This window comes from Belonocnema kinseyi, chromosome 5, assembly GCF_010883055.1.
Source record: "Belonocnema kinseyi isolate 2016_QV_RU_SX_M_011 chromosome 5, B_treatae_v1, whole genome shotgun sequence".
Classification (NCBI taxonomy): Eukaryota; Metazoa; Arthropoda; class Insecta; order Hymenoptera; family Cynipidae; genus Belonocnema; species Belonocnema kinseyi.
This window is the reverse complement of record NC_046661.1, coordinates 113,940,627-113,952,309: the sequence shown is the minus strand read 5'-3', so window position 1 is coordinate 113,952,309 and position 11,683 is coordinate 113,940,627. Positions and strand designations below refer to the sequence as shown.

Here is an 11,683-nt window from a genome sequence, read left to right as displayed (position 1 = left end):
TTATTTACAAAAAAAGTTCTGAGGTTCAAAAAAACATTCAGTGAACTGAAAAACTGTGGTCGGTAATATAGGTATTTAGCTGTGTCACATGCCCTTAAACACACCTTAAATCCTAATTTGTTCCTTTTATATAAAAAATTCATCTTTTGGTAGAAAAATTATCTTTTTGTCTTAAATTTTATTATTTTTATTTAAAAAGTCTCCTATTATTTTTTTATCTCTCTTGGTCAAAAATTCGACTATTTGGTTAAAAAATTTAATTATTTTGTTGTAAGTTCAACTTTTTTGTTAAAAACTCATCTATTTGGTCAAATTTGTTGTTGAAAAGTCTCCTATTATATTTTTGGTTCAGAATTCATCTCTTTTAATTAAAAATTCTACTATTATTTTTGTTCGAAGTTTAAGTTTAGGGTATTTATAAAGATTCCGGGAAATTGTTAATAGATTTCAATAATTTGAAGAAATTTTGAATGATTCAAAGGTTTTTTTTTTAATTTCATTAATTTGAAATGATTTGAAAGCTTTTGAATTATTTTAGGAAACAGCATTTTTTAGAGTGTCTGAAGATATGGAACGATTTTACAGGACGTATAAGGTTTTAAAGTATTCAAAAAGATTTCACGTTACTTTATAAGACTTCCGAGGATTTCAATGATTTTAAGAGATCTTAAAACTCTCAATGTATTTCAATACATTTTTCTTGACTTCATAAAATATCATCATAGAATTTCACGGGATTTTATAATATTTCAGAGTAGATTATAAAGAAATTATTTATGAGAAATGAGGTGTTTTGTATACTCTTGAAGCTTTGAAAATAGTTGGAATTCGCCCTGAATTGATCCTGAAGATCAATTGATAAAATGATAGAAGGATTTGAAACATTTCTACGTATTTTTTTTTAATTTCTTGGCATTTTCAAGAGCTTTAAAAAATTTCAAAGGAATTTGAAGGATTTTAAATAATTTAGCTTATTTCAAAAGATTAAAAAGACATTTTTTATTGATTTCAGTAATTTAGTGGAATTTAAAAGGATTTGAAATACTTGAGGTTATTTTAAAAGATTCTCAGGTGTTTTCAAGGGCTTTAAAAACTTTGAAGAGATTTCAAAAGATATCAAAGAATTCGAAATATTTTAGGGAATTACATTTTTTTAAACAATTTCAAGAGAGTTCCAAGGGTTTTTAATAATTTTAATGAATTTTTATTTTAATGGATTTCAAAGAATGTTTCACAAGGCTCTTGGATTTTAAAATATTTTTTTCAATTTGGAATTCACCTTAAGTTCTTATTAAGTTATCATAAATCCTTTTAAATTCGTTTGAATTATTCTATATTCACTCTATGATACACAATTCAATTAATTTTTCCATAATTTTCAATTGTTTTTAATTCACTTGATTGCTTTCTGAGTTTATTCAATTTTATTGTACTCAATGAAATTTTTCGATTCTTAACCTTCTTTCTAATTCTTTTGAATTTAAGTTTAATTGTTTGCTAGTCCATTAGTCTCTTTTTGTATTAAAAAGTAGTAGGGTTTCAAATATTTGCAGATATTTGATTTTTTTGTTTTGAATTTACCCTGAATTCTTTTTAAAACTTTGTGATTGTCTTCAATTTTTAAATTTACTTACTTCCTTATAAACTCTCTCAATTCTACTTAATTTAGTGCATTTAAAAAAAAAATTTAAGTTTGTATTCCATTGATCCTGAAGTTTATTAATCTCCTCTTGAATTCTTATTCATTTTATCAAATTATTTGAATTCCCTTGTATTCTTGCAAGCTTATTTCAATGTTGCTGAATTCAATGAAATTTTTTTCAAATCTTTGAATTGTTTTAAACTAAATTGTTTTTTTTATGTCACCTTGAATTTTTATGAATTTCATCGAATTCTTTTTTATCTTAAATTCCTCTAAATTCATTCCAGTTTTATGGAAATCAATGTTTGTTTTTTTGTTGGTTTTTTAACGTATATCCAATTAATTTGAATTCTTTTGAATGAAACTTGAATGGTTTTAATCCTTAAAGGACATACTGGGTCCAAAACACCCAGCGACTTATTTGCGCTTTAACAAAACGTACTAAATTCAAGAAAATGGAACATATGGCGCCAAATTAACAAATGACATGAAAACCTATTTTTCTATGTCATTTTCACATAAATTTGATTTTTATAATTGTTACACGCAGTTTAAGATCAATGAAATCGTATTTAAGTAAAATTTCAAGCAAAAATATCAAGAACTTAAAAAGTTATGAATTTTACTGTAAAAGAAATCATTTTTGATTTTTTTCCAAAAAGGATTTTTTTAACTACTTGAAATTTCAAAAACTGTTATGAAACATTTTTCTTTTCAAACTAGATAGATTAAACATCATTAATTGATTTTCTTGTAAAAAACTATCCAATACCGTCGGCACAGCACACGTTTGCACCCTTGGGTACCTAACACCCAGTATGCTATTTATTTAATTTTTCGGAAGTGTACACTAGTACATAAAGTTCAATTTTAAGAGCTTTAAATTCCTAAAATTTCAAGTACAAATATTGTATTTTCAACAATATAGATCAATTTTCAATCAAAAAGATAAATTTTTAATTAAAATAAGAATCCTCTAAAATAAAAAAAAAATCATTTTTAACAAAGCAGTTCAACTTTCAACTAAGTTGTTGAATCTTCAACAAAAAAAAGGATTCATTCTCAACAAAAAAGAAAGAATTGATATATGCATTGTAACCAAAAAAGATTTTTATTTTAAGCCGGAAACAGTTTAATTCAACAAAAAATATTAATTTCATGTGTTAAAAAACAATTTCCACAAAAAAGGAAAATTTTTCAATAAGAGTGATGAATTTTTAACCATAATTATGAATCTTCAACTGGAATACTCTCATTTTTAACCAACAAGATAAATTTTCAAGCAAGAAGATTAATTGTCTGATAAAAAATAAGATTTTTCAATAAAAAGTAAAAGTTCTTAACTACAAAAGGCAAATTTTCAACCAAATAGTTGATTTTTTAACTTTAAAAAATCAGTTTTCAACCAAAAATGAAATAGCTAAATTTTTAGATGAAAAAATTGATTTTCAACTAAACTGAAGAATTTTCAATTCAAAAGATGAGTTTTTAATCAAGAAGATTACTCTCGACTAAATCAGACCAATTTCCACCTGAAATGATGGAATATTCAATTAGAATTGTTAGCTAAATTCTCATTTAAAAAAAAATTTTAACAAGAAAGAACTAATTTAAAACAAATTTTCAAACAGTGTTGAATTTGTAATTAAGGTGTTAAATATTTAACTGGAATAGTGGAATTCTTCACCAAAAAGATGGATTTTCAACTAAAATCAAGAATTTCTAATAAGAATAATTGATTTTCCAACCAAAAAGATGAATTTTCAACCTAGAAAATTAATTTCTACCAAAAAATACGAATTTTCAATTAAAAAAGATAATTTTGCAAGCAACAATTAAATAGTGAAATTTTTAGTTAAAAAAAAAACAGATTAATTTTGTTAACTAAAACGATGAAGTATTCAATTAGCATAATTAAATTTTCGGTTAAAACAATTGATTTCATACAACAACAAAAAACGAATTTTTAACAAAATAGTTAAATACAGTAATATAATGCTACATTTATAAATGAAAAAATTCCCTGACTTTAAACCGAATCCAGTTCAAATCAGGTATTTTTCCGAATAGCAAAGAAAAAAATTCTAAAAAGTTATGCGTACCCATTTGAATTTTGTGTTTTGTTTTTCAATAAACTCTTATTTGTTTGTTAAACCTCTATAAATTTGACATAATTGAGATATTTATCATTTTATTTTTAACTCTAATAGCGTTTAGCGTCTTGTTTCAAAATCAACCGGGAAATTAGAAAAGGTTTAAAATACCACCCTAAAATTTTGTGCCAATTTTTTTAAACAAATACTTTGATAATGAAGATATCTTGTAAGTTTGATTCTTTTTAAATAACTTTTGTGGCCTGGAGAATTCTTTTTCCTTACAATCGAATCTTTTACTCTATCTTGGAAAAATTTACAGATACAAAAAAATGTTAAGATTCAAATGTGCACGTCTAAAAAAGTAATATGAAAAATGTCACTGCTGGTAAGATGCCTTTCCTCTGTTAGTAAAAACCTTTCAAAAATATTTGGAAGAACAAAGAGGTGGAGTACGCTCTTTTTGTAATTTTACGGAAGTGTGCCCTCAATTACCCCACGTGTTTTAGTATCCTTTAACACTTCATGTTCCTTTCAGCGTAAACCAATCTCACGGAATCTGATCATCGGTTCCTTAAAAACTAGGGCCTTTAAACTACACCCCCCCCCCCCCCCCCCCCCCCCCCTATACCCGGGTCCTGGTCGTGTCTCCCGGTTATACAGAAATTGTGACGTTTTCAAAAGCCCTCTGGGTCATTTGGAGCCCCGTAGGGTAACTAAGGGTTAACGGCTAAAATCTTCTGAATTTATCCTGAATTTGTTACCCTTTGTGCGCGAAAAAAGTACCCTATGAACGTGGCAAAAAGTACCTGTTGGTCCCTATATTTCCCATAGGGAAATATGGGATATATGCCATAAGGACTGTGAGGCCTGTGAAAGTTAATTTTTTTTATTTTATTTGAAAAGTGTCTTATTCTATTTTTAGTTCAGAATTCATCTCTTTTGAATAAAAATTCTACTATTTAGTTGAAAATGTAACTTTTCTTTAGAAAAAGGCATTCTTTTTGGTAAAAAAATTAAACGTTTTGTTGAAAATAAAATATATATCGACTTGAAATCTCCGGAATATGGTATATACAATAATGTTATTTAAAAGAATGTATTCTCCTCTTATTTCCCTATTTTATTCAAAAATCACCCTATTAACTTCTACAATAATAATTTACATCACATATTTTATCTTGCAGATCTAATACGTTTAATTCTTTGCAAAGCCCAGACATAGCCTCAATTTTTATTTTGAAGTTAGAGTGGCCAGCGTGAAGAATATTCCTGAGTGAATTTGGATTGTTTTTAAAAGTCTTTTTACTAGTTTTATTGTTTCTTAATTGCAGCTAACAATCGTCAGACAACGAGACAAGCTTGAAATGGTATTCAGACACTTCCTTGTCGAGGATCGAAGCGCCGACGGAAATGCAAGCTACGTCGACTTCCTCTGTCACATGCACAAGGAAATTCGAGCTCTCCTGAGCTAATGAATGAGTCAGTCGGTGCAATTTGTCCAGGGAAATCGAAACGTCTCTGATCGCGAATGAAGCGCAAGAGAAAATAAAATCGTATATCGCGGGTGAGTGCGTTGAAAGTGAAAATGTAATTTGTAATAACAGAGATTTACAGAGAATGAAGAGAGAACGGATTTGTAGAAATAATCGATAAGTGCTCTGTGAGAAAGTGTCGACGTATAGTATGTCAACTTCAATATGTCAAGGAAAGCGCGCACATACAGTGATTTATAAACGATTAACAATTGTAAACGTCAAACTGTATTAATATTACTACATATTATTTTACTTAGCCCATTATTATAATAATAATATATTATATATTACACTAAATTAAAAATTACAGGTGTATCAATGCATTATAACTTTATGTCTCAAAATTGTCCGTCTTTTGTCGATTAGAACAGATTTTATATTTTATTTTCAATGACGAGTCTTTTTATGTGGAGGTTTTTTCTGTATATAGTCTCCATCTCCAACGAGTCTTTATGACTCTTGAGAGAAACATTCCGTGCAGATCGAGTCACAGTTTACTTCGTACGAACACAGTTTTGCCAAATTGGCGCTTTTGGTTACTATAGCATTTTATAGCTAATGGAAAATATATCTTTCCGAAAATTCGCGACTACTAATTCTTATTAGCGGTTTCTGATTAATAATATTATTATTATTGTATAGTTTTGTTATATATCTCATTTGCGGAATAAATACGTCTCGGTCACGGGGTTCCAGAAACGAATGTCTTACTTTTTTCTCAATTTCTCCACGAACGTTTTTTTAATTTTACTGTTCTCCGGAAATAGACAGAATTTTCTATTAAAAATATCCTAAATTACGAAAAAACGACTTATCCAGAATCTGAGGAAATTCTCAGCGAAGAGAAGAATCTGAATTTTCCGTTCCACAACATGTAAGATTATTTTTCATTACATAAAGGCAAAAATCTACATATTGGTTAGATATAGTTTTCCATATTCTTTTTTGGTTGAAAATGCATTATTTTTCATTGAAGAAACTGCTATTATATTTTTCTTTCATAATCATCTTTTTTTGTTGAAAACCTTTACTCTTTAATGGCCAATTTAATTATTTTTTTGAAAATTCAACTACTGGGTTTGAAAATCATATTCTAAGGTTGAAAATTAATCTTCTTTGCCTTAAAGTTAATTTTTTTTATTTAAAGTCTCATATTATATTTTGAGTTCCGAATTGATCTCTATTTTTTGTAAAATTTTATTATTTTGTTGAAAATTCCATTTTTTTTAAATGGCAATTTTGTAGACGAAAACTTTTTTTTTAGTCGACAATCCACAGATTACTTTGAAATATTTCTCCATATTGAAGGAGAAAATTTACATTTACTATTGACAAATACTACATCTTAAGGATGTATAAATACATTTTTTTCGATTGTAATGATTTTGATGAATTTGGAAGTCAAAAGTCAAGTTTTCAATGCTAAATCTTCTAGATTGCAGAAATTTCGAATGTAAATTATCAAAATAAAAAAATTCTTAAATGTTAAAGATTTATAAATAAGAATGATTAAATTCACATGTTTTTGATCATTATGCAAATAACACGTCAAGAATTTTAAATTAAAATCCTTCCAAATAAATGAAATTTAAATTTAGATCATCAAAATTACATAAATTTTAATTGGAAAACTTAAAACTGGCAGTTTTTAATTGTGTATTTTCAATTACAATTCAAAGTTCTACAATTGTGAATAGTTGCAATTGAAAATTCTTGAATTTTTAATATATAGAATTGAAAATTATTCAATATCCAAGATTTATATTTTTATAATATTATGTAATTTGGAACTTTTTTCTGGAATAGTTCAATTCTGATATATATATATATATATATATATATATGTAATAGAAAATTATGTAATTTTATAAATTAGCAATTGTAAATTCTTTAATTGTGGGTTAGAAAAATGTCTGTTGATTTTTTTTCAAATTCTTTTAATTTTCTACAGATATTTTCGCATACAGAAAAGGAAGATTAGTGTGGAGAAAATTCAACTTTTAATTTTTTTAATTAAATTTTAATTAAAATTAACATTTTTAAATCAAACCAACTGGATTCGGCCGAATTTACAGATATATCTGGTTTTATTTAAATTTTCTGAATTTCTTAAATTCGTAGTATTCCTAAATTATTAGAATTTCTTGAATTCCATGGACAAAATAGTTAAAAAATACAGAGAAATTGAAAGAATTAAAAAAAATTATATGAATTCGGGGATCTTAGAAGATTTAAAGGAATTCAGGGCATTCAGAATATTGAAGGATTTAAAAAAATTCAAAATTTAAGAAATTTAACTTACATTAAAATCCAAATTAAAAATCCTATTTAACGTCGAATAATTAAATTGATTTAAACTCCTGTTGAAAAAAACAAGAATCCAACGACCAAATTTGGACCACAACAAACAAAAACAAAATAAATAATAATTTTCGGACAAAAATAAAAAGGAGAAAAGAAAATGAGAAGGTAGCCAAACACATCCCCTTCTTTATTTTATTTTTTTCTTTGGTCTTTTTTACATTAACTGTCATCAAATCACAAAAAAATAACATTCAAAATAAAAATAAAGAAAATTGCATTACCAACGTTTCTTCTCATTTTTCTTTCCTCTTTTTTATTTTTATCCAAAAATTATTATTTAATTTTTTTTTAATTTCAGATTACAATAGGATTTTTTGTTTTTGTTTGTTCGTTGTGATCCAAATTTGGTCATTAGATTCTTGTTTGTTTTTTTAAAAGAAAATTAATAAATTTGAAAGAATTCAGAGAATTCAGAATATTGAAGGATTTCAGGGAGTTTGGTGAAATAAAAAATTTAATGAAATTTAAGAATTGAGGGGGTTCAGAGAATTCAAGGAATGTCAGAATATTTAAGGAGGAATTCAAAGATTTGTACGTATTCAAAGAATGAAAGGAATTAAAAATATTCGAGAAATGTTGGGAATTCCGATAATTAAGGAATTTCAAAACGTTTTGAGAATCCATAATATTCTAGAATGCAGAGAAATCAAGGATTTACGTGAATTCAAGGATTTCATGGAATTCAGAGAACTTAAAGGATTTCAGAGTATTTGAAGAATTCAAGGATTTACGGAAATTCAGAATATTTGAGGATTTCAGAGAGTTCAGAGAGATCAAGGACTTCTATAATTGCAGAAGTTCAAGGATTTTCACGAAATTAGAGAATCTGCCAAATTTTTATTGCTCTAAATATAAAACTCTTAATTACAAAAAAAAAGAAATGAAAATATTTTATTTTAAGGTTTGAAAATTGTGGATTTATATTTAAAAGGCGTAAATTTGATATTGTACCTTTGTTTAACAATGTAAATTCAAGCATTTAAAATTTTAAATGCCTCATGTTAAAAAATTGTTCACTTTTAATTTGTAAAATTGATTAAATTTCCGTTTTAAATGCTAAGTAGTGACATAATGTCAATTGGTAAGCCTAAGAATTAAAATTTCTCAATTTGTAGTCACCAAGACTTTGAAAATTTGAAAATGTACCATTTTTAATATTACTTATTTACAGGTTATTTAATATCTCAAGAGTATGAATTCGGATTTATTCATTTATTTAGAGTTTTTATTTAGAATTTTATTGTTTAATTTCAAACATTTATTCAAGTAATAGAGGACATTTCAGGTATAAATTAATTATTTAACCAATTATTTGTTTTAATTTGTTCTCAGCTACAAAAAATAATTATTCTTAACCCATACAATAATTGTGAAAGGTTTTAAATTATGTACATATAATTTTTTAAAGAGTTCTGTCAGGTTCAACTTTGAGTTTTCCGCGACACAAAAACTAGTTCGCGAGCGGACCAGCATCGCGCCACTGTCCAAATGGGTTTTCGACTTTTCGTATGAATGACGGATTCACGGATATGACATTTGAACTTTGACGTTTGGTTCCGTGGGTTTTCAGTTTTGACGTTTGTGACGTAGATCTTGCTCATTAAAACGACAAGATTTCAATAACACTCTGGCAGCTGATTTGATAGTGCCGGCGAAAAAATCCTCTCATGCTAGATATTCGATCTGAAACATGGGTTAGGTCACGCGGAACCTCGGGGTGATACAGAATAAAGTGTTGTTCACTTTCGAGTTCTAACTTGCGGAGGTGTTTGTCGTTCGGTGAAGTGTAAAGAACATTAGAAAAGAGGCGAAAAACTCGGTGAAAATGTACGCGAACACGGGATGAATCATGTAGCACGACCCAACTGATTAAATGCATATCTCGGGGTCGAAAATCATAATCGAGCGAGATTCCAATCCGAAATTCCTTATGACTGCGAAACATAACCTAGAAGCGATAATTGAACACCAGAAGATGCTTTCGCCTATTGTAATCGGATCAGTGGTTGTTGTCTCATTCTTGCTTGTATTCTGGAACAATTTGTTATGGGTTCTGTCTTTCGGGTTTTTAACTTTGTCATGTGTGTTGCTGGGCCCTGCGATCGTTATCATGATTCATATCGCTTTATCACCGAAACATCAAACTGGAAGAGGAAATACGAAAACTGTCGCTGAACTTGATGCTTTTCGCAACATGCTTATGGTTAGTAGCAATTTTTACTTTTTTAGTATTTGATTAAAGAATAGGGATAACAGATGTGATCGGACGCGTGAGATCGGGATTTATAGGTATCGATTAAAATGCTCCATAATGGCGATTAGATTTTTTGTTATCAGAGTTTTCCCGCTTTCAAACTTTATGTAAGTATTGTAGTTTTTTAAACAGATATATGTGTTTTATTTATATTTATCAGAAAACATACATCCGCACTAAGAAAATAAATAAATAAAAATAGAGTAAACAAAATCTGTGTATTTTTTTTTAATTTTTCTGCGTTATACCTGAAAATGTCAGGGTACTTTTTTAAAGTTGAGGAACTCTTTCAAGGACATGCTTAAATTTTAAAAAATTTTTCTAAAATTTTCAAAAAGAATGGTTTTTCATTTGTAAATATAGCTTAATATTACTGGATTTAACTGGTTTGTTGAAAATTAGGTTTTTTTGTTTGTTAATTCTTTTTTTAACTAAAAATTTATTTTCTTTAGTTGAAAATTTTACTATATTACTGAAAATTTTATGTTTTTTAAATTAAAAATTAATCATTTAAATAGAAAATTGAAGTAAAAATCTTCTCCTTGGTTGTAAATTGAGTGTTTTAATTAAAAAATTTAATTACTTTGTTAAAAACTCTTTTGCCACAAATTAATTTTTTTGTTTAAGCCTTAATCCTTTTTATTTAAAAAATTAATATTTTGAATATAAAATTTAAGTAATTTAGTTGAATATTCTTCCAATTTAGTTGAAAAATAATTTCTCTGATTAAAAATTAATCTTTTTAACATAAACTTTAAATACTCCAGTTGAATATTTCACCATTTTAGTTAAAAAATCATGTCTCTGGTTGAGATTTTTTTTTTGTGTTAAATTCAACTACTTGGTTGAATGTTAAACAATTTTGTTCGAAATTGTATTATTTTGTTGAAAATTCGGTTCTTAAAAATTTAACTATTCCGTTTTTGGTTGAAAATTCATCTTTTTACTTGAAAGTTCGACAGTTTGATTGACATTTTTTTTCTCTCTTGACTCACAAATCTTTCTTAGGTAAAAATTCAACTCTTGTTGAGTATTCGTCTTTTTTTTTCATCTTTTTGGTGACACTTCCACTATTCGAGTTAAAAGATTCATTTTAGTTGACAATTAATTTTTTTGTTAAAAACTAAATTATTTCAGTTGAAGATAAATCATTTTAGTTTAAAATTCACTCCTGCTTAAAAATTTAACTCTTCTGTTTTTGTTTCTTATTTAACTATTCCATTTTTTCTTGAAATTTTATCTCGTTTAGCTCAAATTTAACTATTTGATTGAAAATTCATGTATTTTGTTGCAAATTCTTGTTTTTTTTTTATATATAAAATTCATTCTTGTTGTAACTTAAACTCGGATTTAAAAATTCGTTCATTATTTTTCATTTTATTTCCGATTTTCGTAAAGAATATCTTTCATACCAAATAATAATCTGTTATATATGCACTGAATTTAAGTATGTGAAGATAAAATAAAATTTGATATTAATTACTATTCAAATTCATGGACTTCCAAAAAATCAAGAAATGATTAATTATGTGCTTAGTTTTTTCTTTGATTTATTCGACGGACTTCGGTATATCTTGATATATAATTTGTCGAGGCTTTCTAAATTAAACATAATAATTAAGTCCCTAAAAAATCGTACCGTCAAGTAATAACTTTCCCTTTAACAAAGTTACTTTCACAAATGAGAAGACATTTATTTATTTTTAAATGTGAATATTACTATTATTATATATTTAGATACTTACAGGACCGAAACAGAGTAATATTTTTAATAATCTCGCGAAATTTAAGT

At 26.8% G+C, this 11,683-nt stretch overlaps 2 protein-coding genes across 2 annotated transcripts in view; both read left to right on the top strand.

Moving 5' to 3' along the window:
• Positions 1 to 5,976, top strand: part of LOC117173844 (protein transport protein Sec24C) — a 28,107-nt gene extending 22,131 nt beyond the window's left edge. The window contains exons 9-10 of the mRNA XM_033362491.1: positions 3,959 to 3,964; positions 5,070 to 5,976. Coding sequence (XP_033218382.1) covers positions 3,959 to 3,964; positions 5,070 to 5,210 — 147 coding nt within the window. The 3' untranslated portion in view covers positions 5,211 to 5,976. The remainder of the gene's footprint in view (positions 1 to 3,958; positions 3,965 to 5,069) is intronic.
• Positions 5,977 to 9,137: 3,161 nt separating this feature from the next.
• The window catches only part of LOC117172549 (sorting nexin-25), a 28,152-nt gene continuing 25,606 nt past the window's right edge, over positions 9,138 to 11,683 (top strand). Inside the window, exon 1 of the mRNA XM_033360597.1 lies at positions 9,138 to 9,840. Within this exon, the coding sequence (XP_033216488.1) occupies positions 9,511 to 9,840 (330 nt within the window). The 5' untranslated portion in view covers positions 9,138 to 9,510. The remainder of the gene's footprint in view (positions 9,841 to 11,683) is intronic.